At 48.9% G+C, this 14,394-nt stretch overlaps 4 protein-coding genes across 4 annotated transcripts; 2 read left to right on the forward strand and 2 right to left on the reverse strand.

The window, feature by feature from the left end:
• Positions 1 to 3,060: 3,060 nt before the first annotated feature.
• FTJAE_2159 (chitin synthase 4) lies at positions 3,061 to 6,774 on the forward strand (the record flags this gene model as incomplete). Its single annotated transcript, XM_037348324.1, has 2 exons — positions 3,061 to 6,292; positions 6,341 to 6,774. The coding sequence occupies 2 exons, from the start codon at positions 3,061 to 3,063 to the stop codon at positions 6,772 to 6,774; spliced, it is 3,666 nt and encodes a 1,221-aa protein (XP_037210756.1).
• Positions 6,775 to 7,606: 832 nt separating this feature from the next.
• FTJAE_2160 (PLK kinase) lies at positions 7,607 to 10,720 on the reverse strand (the record flags this gene model as incomplete). Its single annotated transcript, XM_037348326.1, has 3 exons — positions 7,607 to 8,146; positions 8,195 to 10,336; positions 10,385 to 10,720. 3 exons carry the CDS (start codon positions 10,718 to 10,720, stop codon positions 7,607 to 7,609), a joined length of 3,018 nt encoding a protein of 1,005 aa, XP_037210757.1.
• A 909-nt stretch (positions 10,721 to 11,629) lies between these two features.
• FTJAE_2161 (OPA3) lies at positions 11,630 to 12,318 on the reverse strand (the record flags this gene model as incomplete). The annotated part of the gene is made up of 2 exons (XM_037348327.1): positions 11,630 to 12,202; positions 12,253 to 12,318. 2 exons carry the CDS (start codon positions 12,316 to 12,318, stop codon positions 11,630 to 11,632), a joined length of 639 nt encoding a protein of 212 aa, XP_037210758.1.
• A 1,416-nt stretch (positions 12,319 to 13,734) lies between these two features.
• Positions 13,735 to 14,085, forward strand: FTJAE_2162 (uncharacterized protein; the record flags this gene model as incomplete). The annotated part of the gene is made up of 1 exon (XM_037348328.1): positions 13,735 to 14,085. The coding sequence occupies one exon, from the start codon at positions 13,735 to 13,737 to the stop codon at positions 14,083 to 14,085; it is 351 nt and encodes a 116-aa protein (XP_037210759.1).
• Between the last annotated feature and the right edge of the window lie 309 nt (positions 14,086 to 14,394).

The following is a 14,394-nucleotide window of genomic DNA, read 5'->3' on the forward strand; positions in this document are numbered from 1 at the left end:
AGTTTCCACTCGTCCCGGGATCAAGCTTCTTTTTAAAGTCTGGGGAACCCCACGACAAAGCCACTGCCAGCTCAAGGATACCACCCAACTTTATCAATGAGTTTGTTAAATCACACTTGCGGACTTGACCAGTACCCTGACCATGTTCCGTTATTGGTTGAAGTATGGCTTGTTGTCTAGATATCTTGTTGTAGCACACGACGGGCACTTGATAGCCTAGATAAGTCTATACTGAGTAAAAAATATCCCAAACACGCCCAACCCGATATCTTGACTGTATACTCGTATCGACAGAGAGTTTAGACTAAGTTTTGGATCTAATTCAAGTCCTGATTGTTCGCACGATATTCGAAGCTTCTGCAGTCCCGTGAAACTTCTCGTATAAACGATGAGCTAGGGTCAATTCTACCCACCTGATGTCGTCGATCTGGCTCGTATCGAAGCTGCTGTCTGCCAGTCATGCACTCATGCAGCCGGAAGGTACAACATCCAGTCTGCACAGATATCTCACCGGGTTTTAGCCTTCTGCATCGCTTGCTCCGGTAGATCCGAGTTTTGAGTCGAAGTCTATGGATATTGCCCAGCATGTTACGACTGGCTGTATTATATGATAGAGACGGCTTCGCTGCTTCAAATGGGGAGCTGCCAAACAAGAGGTTCGTTTATTTACGGACTAACTCAATGACAAAAGCACGCTGTAGGATCAAAAAGGAGATATGTGGTGATGTTGCGACCATTTGAGCAATGTTGTCGGAACAAAGATTTGGCGTCTATACACATGCTGTTGCCAGAGTTTGAGTTTACCTGTAATTGGTGGGATTGGATCACTTTAATAGAAACGATGTATTACCATGGAAACGAAGACGGTTGACGGTTATGTACTTGAGCTGTAAATAACGTTAGCACGTGGCATAGAGTTCCTCTTTCTCAATCCATGGATCTATACAGAGTAAAAGTAGGTAGTCGAATTGTCCTACTCCGTACATATTGTATCGAAGACGAAAGCCAGCATTGGTCACAGGAAGAAGTAAGCTAAATGTTGGGATTGGTACGGAGTACTCCGTAGGCAAGTAAAGAGAGTAGGGATAGCCAGCTAAGAACATTGTTAATCAGGGGTACTCCGTAGTGGTGATTAATATCTCAAGCCTCAAGACATCATTAGGGAGAAATGATCTATATGTATACCAAGGAATGCCTAAAACAAACGACTCTTACGCATGGGGCTTCAAATGCTGATTAAACCCGACAACTTGGATGAATAAACTCGTGATAGCATGACATTGGCTGTTATCATTAAAACAAACCGTTCTCTCCATGATCTTGACGAAGAGTCGATAAATGGTGCAGAGGACCGGGGTCTGTTCAGCTTTGGTATCTACGTACCTAGTCAAGGGGGAAGCGTAGCAATTACATCAAAGGATCAGATCGGCTTAGGGTTGGGAAGCGAGATAGCGGCGACTGATTTACTAACCCCCTGGCTAGGTACCTGATTGCATTGGCAGAACCTGTGCCTACGGATAAGTGAGTCTGCAAGTCAAGTTTGGTTGGTTTACAAAGGCCGCTTTATATGTACAAACTGGCTTTAATGCACACCATACACTGACACCACCGTTTGCTTCATCATAGCCCTCAAACGATGGACACCCAAGTAAATGGAGGGCTTGGAATTATCCACACCATTAGCCAAGTCTAATTACTCGCGTGTTTTAATCTCGAATTAGCAAAAGAACAGCCTACCTAGGTATCCAATGTTTGGCGACAACATGTTAGATATGGGTCAAAACAGGTTCCTTTATCATAGCAACGCAAACTCGAGACATATGCATTTCATTATACCTTGACCATTGTTCTAACAATGAACTTATTAGACTCGAAGCATCTGGGTTCTTTCCTTGGAACGGGAGAACCGATGAGCCTATTTCTCAGATAAGTGCAAGCATCTGAATCGAGCTGCCGGGGCAACCGCCGGGCCATTAACCCACATCTGCCACAGACAGATGGCCCTTGCAAATCTCAAGCCCAAGAGGCCACAAGCTCGGACTATTCCAAGCTAGCGCGCTCAATTAGTGCAACCATCAGTGGAAAGGCTATTCTCTAATTGGCTTTCATCCGCCCCCTTCACAAGGTTCTCATGCCCAGGATAACGGCAAGGGAAGGAGCAACAAGACCGTTGGCCGTTCAATCGCTTTCTCTCGTTTCGCTCCCGTCTTTCTCTTCCCACCTCAACTCGTTCCGTCCAGTCCAGCCAGACACAACCCGTTCGTTGTCGTGGTCTTCGCTCGAGGGACGTTCACTCGGTCGCTTCCTTCTTGTTGTCTTTTGGTTTCTACATTCGCTCCTATCTTACTCTCGCTCTTGTCACTTATGACATACAACAACACTCAACAGGTCCAAGCAAGCACTGCCGTCCCCTGCTGCTACCATAACCGAAAAACCCTGGTCGCCCCATCACTCACTCACTCACTCACTCGCTCGCTCCCTCTGCTCCACGCCATCGTCGCTCAGTTCTCGTCAATTCCAAACAACGGCGCCCTGTTTCTTTGGTCCTGACTGGGTGACAAGTATTTCTTACTTGCAATTCGACTCGGCTCCATGATCCTCTCTCCACATTGAGCCTTGATCGAGTCGACTCTCGACAAACGACACGCGGGCACTGCCTGTCCCGTGCTTCACCTTACATACTCGTCTCCTCAGAAACTTTCCACCTCTACAGGGATATTCCCAACTCAAACCTAAACCTCGAGAGAGGTTGTTGTAACAACCACAACATATCCTTTCGTAAGTCGCAGATCCTATTTGTCTTGTTTCGTCTCGACTCTTCAATCTCTTGCCGGCTTTTCACCTACATGAATACTTGATGTTGCTGGAACTTGGCGCTCAACATATCGTGTCCCCCTTTCTTGTTGATCGACACGCACCTTCCTACTCGATACCGCCTCCTTCAGCTTTCCTTCGACCCAAGGGTCGAGTTCCCTGAAGCTCGGCGCTCAGCCCGCATACGCTTTTTAAACGTCTGGCTTCCGAGGTTTGTCTTCCTTCTAACATTGCTCTGCCAGGACGATGTCTCTTCCCGAAAGGCCGGGTGCAAGCCCGAGCTATAACCAGCGCAATGTTTATCGCAACTCGCCCTCAAGGCGATCTAGACCTGTCGATATCGAGACTGGTGGCTACCATGCTGTAGATAATACGGCTCAGCATCAACGTGGGAGATCCGGTTCTTCTTTCGCAGAGTCAATCGGTGTTAATTCGAATACAGAGAGCATGCCTCTGTCGCCAACATCTCCCGATGGCCAGTCACGTCGCGCTGGCCCAGATCAACCCATATCCCGAAAACGAAGCTTGATTCGCCCAGAGAGAAACAGAATCGACAGAGACCATCGCAACTACCATTACCACAAACATGCAGCTCACATGAATGTTCTTCCATCCTCAACAGGGAACGACCCTATTTACGAGGACTTTGAAGCTTCGACAGACCGCTCCAATTCGAACTTGAACGACGGTGGTTCCGACAGTTCCCCTCGACAAAGGCGAACCGTTAGCGGAGAACAGGAGAAGGGCGCTGCTGTGGCATCTACCATGCCCACCCCAGATCGCACAAAATCAGGTAAGATCAAGAAGAGATCGAAGCGCCATTCGAAACCGCCGAAGCGTATAGAAGAGCAGCTTCGGCCGCCTACCTTCTGGAATGTCTACTGCGCAATCGTCACTTTCTGGGCTCCCGGATTCATCATGAAGTGCTGTGGTATGCCAACGAGGGCGCAGCAGAGGGCCTGGCGCGAGAAGATGGGTCTTATCAGTATCATCCTCGTTATCATGGCCATCGTTGGTTTTCTGACTTTTGGTTTCACCGCAACGGTTTGCGGAGCCCCTGCCGAGCGACTACGCGTCAATAAGGTTGACAGCGGAAACATGATCTTCCACGGCGTTGCTTACGATTTGTCGAAATCTCATCACCCCCCTGCCCAGGGTATGCCTCTCCGTTCGGACGGACTCGGTCCCAATGTTCTTTATGATCTTCCCGAAAAGCACGGCGGACAGGATGGTAGCTTTTTGTTTCAAAATGTCAACGGCCGATGCAAGGGTTTGATTACTCTTGCTAAAGACTCAGATGTGCCAACCAACAAGGATGGCGATCTGGCCTGGTACTTCCCTTGCACAACCTTTAACCAAGACGGCTCAAGCAAGGTTAATTTGACCACACCATACTATTCTGGTTACGGCTGTCATACGACGCTCAACTCTCGAAATGCTTTTTACCTTGACTTGCATGGTTCCGCAGATGTTTACTTCACCTGGGACGACATCAAGAACAGCTCGCGTAACCTTATTGTCTACTCTGGAAATGTTTTGGACCTTGATCTCCTCCGCTGGTTTAACATGAGCCAGGTCAATATTCCCAAGAGGTTCGAAGAGTTGCGAGACAAGGACTCGGAAGTCAACAAGGCCATCCGTGGCCGCGACGTTACTCGCATGTTCCAGTCTTCCTCAGACAAGAAATACGCGGAATGTTTCGAGGAAATCATCAAGGTTGGCTCTGTGGATACTGAGACAATTGGTTGCATTGCCTCCAAGATCGTCCTTTACTGTGCGCTCGTTCTCATTCTTTCAGTTGTCGGTGTTCGGTTTCTGCTGGCTATCATCTTCCAATGGTTCCTTTGCCGCAAGTATGCGCCAACTAAGACCTCCCAGAGTTCTGACCGTAGGAAACGAAACAAGCAAATTGAAGATTGGTCCGAGGACATCTACCGCGCTCCTATAAGACTACCTGGAGATGTTGGAAGCACTGTCTATGGATCGTCAGACCGAACAAGCAAACGAGGATCTTTCCTCCCCACTACTTCTCGATTTTCATCTGTCGGTGGCCCTGATGTTCGGGCATCAACTGGACGTCGCATGCCGACCACTATGGCGAGCCAAGGTGCATCGAATCAACTTCTGACACCCGCCTCAATCTTTAAGCAGGGCAACGACAGCCGTGCCAGCTTCCTTCGATCTGATCCCTACTCGAGCACGCCTACTGATGGACCCGGCCCTGCTGGTTTCATTCACGATGCTGTTGTTCCTCAGCCTCCTTCTGACTGGATGCCCTTCGGCTTTCCATTGGCTCATACGATGTGCTTGGTTACTGCATACTCTGAAGGAGAGGAGGGTATTCGAACCACTCTGGACTCGATCGCAACCACCGATTATCCCAATAGCCACAAGGTTATTGTTGTTATCTGTGACGGTATTATTAAGGGCAAAGGTGAAACAATGTCGACACCTGACGTATGCTTGGGCATGCTGAAAGATCACTCTATTCCCCCTGACATGGTTGAGCCTTTCTCCTACGTGGCTGTCGCCAGTGGTTCCAAGCGTCACAACATGGCCAAGATCTATTGCGGCTTCTACGATTATGGAAGAAACTCTCGCATCCCTGCTGATCGCCAGCAGCGAGTGCCCATGATGGTTGTGGTCAAGTGCGGAACTCCTGATGAAGCCACCAAGTCCAAGCCCGGTAACCGTGGAAAGCGAGATAGTCAAATTATTCTCATGTCTTTCCTCCAAAAGGTCATGTTCGATGAACGAATGACAGAACTCGAGTACGAAATGTTCAACGGTCTCTGGAAGGTGACGGGAATATCTCCTGACTACTACGAAATTATCCTCATGGTTGACGCCGATACAAAGGTTTTCCCTGACAGTCTGACACACATGATATCTGCCATGGTGAAAGATCCTGAGATCATGGGTCTTTGTGGTGAAACCAAGATTGCCAACAAACGGGACAGCTGGGTCACAGCTATTCAAGTATTTGAATACTTTGTCTCTCATCATCTTGCCAAGTCGTTCGAGTCTGTTTTTGGTGGTGTTACTTGTTTACCTGGTTGCTTCTGCATGTACCGCATTAAGGCGCCCAAGGGTGGTCACAACTACTGGGTCCCCATTCTGGCTAACCCCGATATTGTTGAACATTACTCTGAGAACGTGGTCGAAACTTTGCACGAGAAGAACCTCTATCTGCTTGGTGAAGATCGTTTCCTGACAACCCTCATGCTTCGAACCTTCCCCAAGCGAAAGCAGGTCTTCATTCCCCAAGCAGTATGCAAAACGACCGTGCCGGACGAGTTCATGGTGCTCCTTTCTCAGAGACGTCGTTGGATCAACTCTACCATCCACAACCTGATGGAGCTGGTTCTAGTCCGTGATCTCTGTGGTACCTTCTGTTTCTCGATGCAGTTTATCATCTTCGTGGAACTAGTCGGCACTCTAGTTCTCCCTGCTGCTATCGCGTTTACCTTCTACGTCGGTAAGTAACATTTTATTCTCAACATGAGACAATCACTGACAATCACAGTCATCACATCTATTATCCACTCGCCACCACAGATCATTCCCCTAGTTCTCTTGGGTTTGATCCTTGGTCTGCCTGGTCTTCTCGTTGTCATCACCGCACACTCTTGGTCCTACATTGTTTGGATGCTCATCTACCTGCTGGCACTGCCAATCTGGAACTTTGTCCTACCTACTTATGCTTTCTGGAAATTTGACGACTTCTCATGGGGCGAGACTCGAAAGACAGCTGGTGAAAAGACGAAGAAGGCAGGCCTCGAGTATGAGGGTGAGTTTGACAGCAGCAAGATCACCATGAAGAGATGGGCCGAATTCGAACGCGACAAGCGCTCGAGAAGCGGCTATTGGGGTTCACGTGAGAACGTCGTTGGTGGTGGTGGAAGCTGGACCAGCCCTCCTGGTCACCAGTATAATGATGAGTACTTTTCTGATGCTTGATTTCGGGGACATCGGATTAAAGGGGAAAACATGTTGTGAGCGAACGGTGTTTTTGATGATGATGGAATGCATGCACATATATGTAATAAGGGGTAACATTTTAGTATTCATGTTCTGATGCCCGGGGTGGGCGTTGGCGGACATAGGTCCTATTTTTGTATAGAGTCAGTTGGATTGGAGACGGCGTTATTCCAGCGACTATTTAAAAATAGTATAATTTGGATGATTTCAAAGGAAATTTTTACATGCCAAGTCCGCGATGAAGTAATGTTGTTACGCCAGACAGATTATGATCAAAGGTATAAAGACTCATAGATACGAAATATCTGAGGGCTTCTTGCTATCATTCATGGCACATATGTTTGTCGAAGAGCTAAGTGTATTGAAGCTTAGCAAGTGTTGTGATAAACAATAATCGGGGCGGGTTGTGCGTATTCTATGCTTGATTGCTTGATAAATATCATCACTGAAGCTCCGACAAAGATGATATATCCATCACCCACCAGAATGTGAAAAGAGAAATGTGACGCGAGCGACGCGAGATGACTTCCAAGTAGGATAGCACCAATTCTCAATCGTTGAGATCCAGTAATTTCCAACAAGACACAAGCAGTTGTCATTAAGAGGCTGTTCAACTCGAAGCCAAAGCCTAAGGTAACTATTCCATCAAGTCCAAAACTCCTTTCGCCATGCACATCTTCTCGTAACGCCAACGAGCCGCAGAAACCAACAAGCGACTCAGTGTAATAACCCTACATGGAATGCATCATTTTGTTCATGATGGTCGTCAACAAGAAATAGACAAAAAACGCCTCGCTCTTCTCATGCCATATCATGACTCTTGCTTCCTCGAGTGGTCTACATCCTCCCCGAGTTCCCAAGGCTTTCGAGGGTCGACATAGGTAGAGATACGCTGATCTCCCCATCGAGCTCCGACAGTAACCCATACGTGTTTCTGGGGTGCGTGGTTACTGATGGTTTCCCGGTGACCACCCCAGCGAAGGCGGGATTCTCGACTCATTTGACTGTTGCCCAGGCCACCATTGGTCACCCATTCCTTCACGACATCCTTGATAAAGACAATCTTGCGTCGGAAATCATTGGCAGCAGGAATACCCTGTAACTCAGGCGCGATCTCGGGACGTCTTCTTGTTGTGGTTGTGGTTCGGCCAGCCCGAGGGGCTGCAGGCTTTGCCTGGAAGTTTAACAATGTCTGCAGAGGGTACGATAGCATCGCTCGGTCATCAAGTGCAGCGGCGCCGATAGTGCCAGTGGCCGCAAGTCTCTCGGCAGCGTCCTGGGGGAGGTGCCAGAAGTGACACCAGGTCCCAGTGTGATCGATTACGATCTTTGTATGATCGGGGAAATTGAACTATGCAAGTTAGCTTGATGTCGAAACCGCCCAGATGTAGTCACGTACCTGAAGATGGCCATCGCAGAAGACCCAGCAACCAACATCTCCGAATCGCTGGTAAAATGTGACGAGCTCAGCTACTGTGCCCTTCTGTCCTGGGGATATGGCACCAGCCGGGTCGGTCTCTTCAACCGGCACGAAATCGTCCCGTCCAAAAGCAATCATGTAGTTAGCAAATTTCTTCCAGAGAATTATTCTCTCGCGCTTCCGATGCTGGAAGATGTCCCTACCGGGCTGCATCTTGCCTGCAGTCCCATCTTCTTTCACAGCTACTCGAAATTGCTCCGGAGAGACAACTACCTCCGAAAGGCCGGCCTCGCCATTATTCTCGAAGAACTTGATAGGTTCTGTCATTGGGAGAGGCTGTACCCTATCCTCGTACGTCTCGTCCTTACCGCGAACGATGTGTCTCTCGGCACCACGAATGAAGACCCCAGCAGGAGGAAGCAAGGCGGGCTTGCCGTTTTCCGTGGTTGGGATGTCCCGAAGAATGCAGCCAATACTACCGTCGTTTAAGATATATCCAAGGCCGAATTTGTTGGTGTAGTCTACCCATTTGACAACAACATGGGGATGCGGTGGTGCAACAGTCTTGGATGATATTATAGCCATAGTCCTCGAGTTTAGAGCTCGTTCAAGCTCATTCTGGAGGCGATGTAGACGATCCAAAACTGCGTCGGGCTTCGTTCCGGAGATTCTATCTTGCCGCTCGGAGGCGCTGAACAGCGTTGCAGGCCGCATGCCAGTAGTATCCTTCTTAGGGGGTGCAGCTGGCGCAGGAGGGGCTGTGGTGGCAGGAGCAGATGCTTGACGGTCAAGCGACGGTCGTTCAGAAAGCTGTCGCTCTGCAGGTTGCTGAGAAGTTGCTCTTGGCGGAGGTGCTGATCGAGTCGAAGCTCGCAGGCTCTTGCCGACAGACTCAACAGTTTCCCTTGGAGGAGCTTCTCGAGGCAGTTCCTTTCGTGTTCTTGTACGTAAGCTCTGGGAAGCCGAAAGTGTTGCTTCGGGCGCTGGGCGGGGCTTTGCGGATACCATAGTGCCTGCTGGCCTGTGTTGCATCCTCTGCTGTGCAGCAAAACTCTGAGGAGGTTGACGAAGGAGACCTGCCGGTGCTCGTTGAGTAGCTGACATAGGGTCTTCGGTAGACACGCTTGCCTGTGCAGCCAAGGATGCTGTGTACCTGACCTTTATCTGCTGTTGCTCCTTCAACCACTCTTCGAATGGTCTGTAGACAATTCCTTCTTCGAGAGGGATCATCGGTGTCAGCCCAGCCTTCTCCTCAGCGGCCATCTCCTTCCACGTCTGAGTGTGAACGACTTGAACTGGGGCGTAAGGGCCGATGCCACACTCTCGACACATGTCCTTGAAGTTCCTGTATGATTGTGCTTGCAAAGCACTGCTCATTCGAGAGGCGTAAAATTCCTCCCGGTCCGGGGGGACTTCTCTTAGGCGCGAGCTCATTTCCGCTTCGGTAGGCATATAACCACAGGTGAAAAAGGGGTGTTGGATAATTTCCTCCGGTTCCGGTCGGCTTTCAGCATCTTGAAGCATCGTGGCAACTAGTTCCTTAGCTTCCTGGCTGATGTATCTTCGTGATGTTTCCGCCGATGGCCAATCATAATCCCTCTCTCGAGCTCGGCGGTAAATTTCGTCCGTGGTCGAGGATTGAAAGGGTGGCTTCGATGTAAACATGGCGTACATGATAATGCCCAGGCTCCAGATGTCAACCATATGGTCATGCCCCTTCTTTCCTTTCTCCAGAATCTCGGGAGCAATATAATTAGGTGTTCCGCACAAAGTTGTGCGACGGATGGTGTGCATATCGCGACCAGTCACCAACAGAGCGGCAAGACCAAAATCACCGATCTTCGCGTTCATCTGAGAGTCAAGGAAGATGTTGCCCATCTTCAGGTCACGGTGAATGATGCCCTTGTTGTGCATGTACTTGATAGCACCGGCGATCTGAACTGAGTAGAAGCGGACTTCGGGCTCAGTGAGACCTTTCCTTCGCTTCACCATGTCCATGAGAGAGCCGTTCGGACACAATTCGAGAATCAGATATGTGCATTTCTCGTATGAAAAAGCTCTCAAGAATTGAACGATATTTTTGTGCTTCATCTTTGAGTGAATCTGGAGCTCGGTTTGGAACTGAAACATGTTAGATGTGTTTCAATGTGTCTTCTTTCTGTTACAAACCTTTTGTTCCATTTTGGGAGGCATGTGGCTCTTGACAATCTTCAGAGCAAATCGCTGCTTTGTGGGTAATAATTGGCCACTGTAACAGACTGCGAAGCCACCCTTTCCGAGCAGTTTACCGACCTGATACGTTGCTCCATCAGGTCGATCGGTGCTTGGAGGCTCAGGGACTTCTGTAGGCGGGGGTGGAGGGTGTTCCTTCTCCTTGGCGGCCTTGAGTTGGGCGGCCGTCTTTGTTTTGATGTCGGTCACTTTGGGTACTCGCTGGGCGTTGGCATCCCTAGGGGACAAGGCCTCGAGATCGACGCCGCCCCGGGGCACTAGTCTATGAGCCATAGCTGATGGGAAGCTCGGATATTGCGATGCGAAAATTCAACGAGTTTGTGGACGGTCGTTGCCAAATGGACGAGCGGGCTAGAAGGTCAGCAGCCGCGTTGAAGTGTCGCAAGTATCGGACTAGGATAAATGGTTAGCCACACCGAAGTGAAGATGGGACGCAAGAGCCGAGTGCGTGTCTAATGGCTTCATGTATAGTAGACGAGATGGTGATCCAGTGGAACCAGTGGGGAGAACTCACGAGACCCGCGACGTCAACATGCAAGACGAATGAAAGAAAGTCGCCTATTCGTGCAGTAAAAGCCAAGGACGTTAAACAATGCTGAAAACTGAGATGCTATCGTCCGATGCTATGGGTTAGTATTTGTGAGAGCAAGAAACCCGACGAGCGACGCTTGAACGAAGAAAGATGGAGAGAAGTCATCAGTTGCCGCGACTGGTGGTTTGTGTACTTTCTTACCAGGCTGTTGCCGCTGGCAACCACAGAGCTGGGGCGGGTCGTGAAGTTGTCCAATCAAATAACACCCTGCCTCGTCTGTGCCTCTGGCTAGCCAATCAAGGAATTTCAATCCTTGAATGACTAGGCCAACATTCGGCCTAGATTTGCTGAAATAAAGCGGTCAATTAATTGGCAGGTAATTTTCGTACTCTTGTTATGAATGGTTATCTTACATCGTAAGTCATGAATATCTAAGTCTATAGTGGAGAAGAGGCTATAATATGATAAGAAACAAAGGGGTGCATAATTACCAAGTGCCAGCTATCCATTGTCCAATATTCCAGCTGTCCATGGGCGAGTCTCCCTTGTATTTCGAGATTTGAAAAGTGCTCCAGATTCCCTCTGGTTGGCTTTCCTGCTTGCAGAGGGTTTCCAGGCACATTTGATTTGTTCGTTTTCTGATTTGAGTGTTATGATACTTGCAACGCCGGGGCCAGCAATTGATTTGTCTTGGGATCCCTCAACTGGCGCAGTGTCTCCTCCAAGCGTTCATATCTTTCCCTGTGCTTCCTTTCCGCCTCTTCTAGCTCGTCTTCCCTCTTCTTCAGTTCTTCGAGTTTCTGGTCCAGCTCTTCTATCCGCAATTTGTTCATGTCGGGCTTTTGTGACGACTTCCAGGTTTCGTAGACAATTAAGGCGATGGCTACCGAGAGGATGAACGCATCACCAATGACATCAGCGAATAGATCCACCGCTTTGTTCTCGGGAAGTGGCCTGAATTTGCGCCTCCAGATGTTTTGAAACGCCATGCTCTTCTTGGGGAGTTCGGGAGCCTGCTTCTGTTTAAGCTCATCGTCTCGTTTCTGCTGCTCTTCTGTCTTGACCGTCGGTGCCTCGGCCTTTTCTTTTGCTCTTCGTTCGGCGTCTGGGTTCCGTAACAATGCGACTGACATCCTCATGTTCAATTGATGCATGTATTGTCCGTATCGGGCAGCGAACGCTCGGAACCGCGGGTGATCGTGTGCCTGAGCTTTGATGTGATTCTGAGGAGCTGTCAGTGCCTGGTCCAGCTGCGACAGGGGATATTTCGTACGGCGCCATATTTTGAGATATGCCTAACAAGAAGAGATGCAAGCTTGAATAGCGGAAGAGGAACCATGAGTGCTGGTGGTTTAGGAACTCTTGGCTCCAGTGTTGAAAGCTGCTTGCCAAGCTGTCTCGTAGGTTGGAATATTTGATCGCTGGTGGGGCTTCTATGGTGAGGAGTCAATTGAAGCTCAAATGCTGATGACACGCCAACAAAGCGCACAATACAGAAGAGTTCGACTCGTTTGGAAGTGCAAGGGCAAATCTGATTCGAGGACTCACTGATGATATCAAAAGAAAAGTAAGGTACGTCATTCTATGTAATTGGATATTTCGAGGAGAGTCGATGCCGTCTCTTCCGGAGCCGTGATATTCCGTGCTGACATAGGTCGGGAGATAGGCCAGGGGTGAGAGGCTTGTAGAGCTCTGATTGGTTACTCAACTCATTCCTCCATTTACACAGAACGAAACTACTGTGTTGGATGAATTGACACTCACTGACAACTGGAGTTCCTTCTTACGAGAACATAGATAGAGAGATCATCTTTTACTTTGTACCTAGATTGTGATACAGAAACCACCATCTGTACCTCGACTTCTGAGCACAAAGCCAAAGGTATCGACAACCTTCGTGTCATCAACTGGTGATATGAAGCTCACTCTTGAAGAAGCAAGCCCTGACATGAAACATGTCGGCCGCTGTGTTGGATATGATAAACGCCGAGATTTACACCTGCTCATTTATCGTACTGCCGATTTCTGTTGGTTGCTCTTCCTTCACCAAGTCCCTACCTACCTCCTAATCTTAGGCAGGTGGGTAGGCCGTAGTAACCCAGTAGGTACTGCTCAGCTGTCGCTTTCCTTCCTTGAAATATGTCTCCTATACCTTATCTCAACATGATAAATTCGTAGATTACTACCAGGCTCCATTGACAGGCATCACCACTCAACACATCCTCAATAGATCATTCCGGGGCTCGCGGGATCTTCTGGGCAAACATTACTCTTGGGGACTTGCACCTCAAACTTGACTGATCATGTTTTGTTCATCCTTACGGAAGCGAAGAGAATGGGCTGCGGCGGTTCATTCGCTAGCAACAAGCTCGTCAACATGGAAAGGTTGGTTATCGATGTGACCTGTTTGCTATACAGTATTATCACGCACACACTCACACTAGCGTCCCTAGAGAGCAACCTGGAGGCTTGTGATATCACATTTCCGATTCTCGTTTCCAACAGCCCACCCGCTACCTTCAGAGCAATTGCCTCGTCGTTGTCTGAGCTGCAGTCTTCAGAGGAAACGGCGCGAGTGACAAGACTATGGCTTATGAATGGAGGAGAACATATCGCTGTGATATTGCTTTTGAATGGTCACAAGCCTATGGAGTCTTTTTCTCGGCTGCAAATTGAGTACTTTTTCAAATCGCTGGCTTGCTTATTACCTGTTGACTTACTCTATAGGATGTTGTGCTCAGGTTGTCCCATCCCTATGATCCCCATTTCGACGACCCAAGATTTTGCCCACTGCCTTGAATTGCTCAGGCGGGATTGCATTAGGAAGAATCCCGCTGTCAATACTGAGCAACAAGCAACTCATGAGAACTTAGTATCCTGGTGCGTCGAAGGCAAACCTCTCACAAGAGACCAGGTCAACGTTCTGACCGGAATCACCTCTGGGTTCCGAGGCTTCGCAGACCTCTACTCCAGCCCAGGCGGCCGGGCTACAATCTGCGAATACCTTGGAGATAGCGATGGTGAGCGAGTTGTCTCGTTTCTCTCCAATGGCCCGCCACACGTCCGCGAGCAACCAGGAATAACAGATGCACACAATGTGTGGTAAGCCAGATAGTTGGTCACGTTTCCGAGAAACAGGGCGGTAACGACGAGTCTGCTTACCGAAGACTTATAATGCGTTATGTATAATGGCATGACAATGGTTCAGTGCAGAATAAGATCGTACAAGCAATGTCGTTTGGATCGATCATCTGCCCAGTATTCTGGGTCACAATCTGTGTTGCAGGGTGGTGTTGCTGAAATCATGACAGGCATCTGGGCAAAAGTACAGGGATGAGCGATGATACATGCAAGCTTAATGTAGTGCATATTCGACCGCTCACAATTATTTCGAAAAGAGTTATAGCGAAAATGA

This window comes from Fusarium tjaetaba (assembly GCF_013396195.1).
Source record: "Fusarium tjaetaba strain NRRL 66243 chromosome Unknown NRRL66243_c0000039, whole genome shotgun sequence".
NCBI lineage: Eukaryota > Fungi > Ascomycota > Sordariomycetes > Hypocreales > Nectriaceae > Fusarium > Fusarium tjaetaba.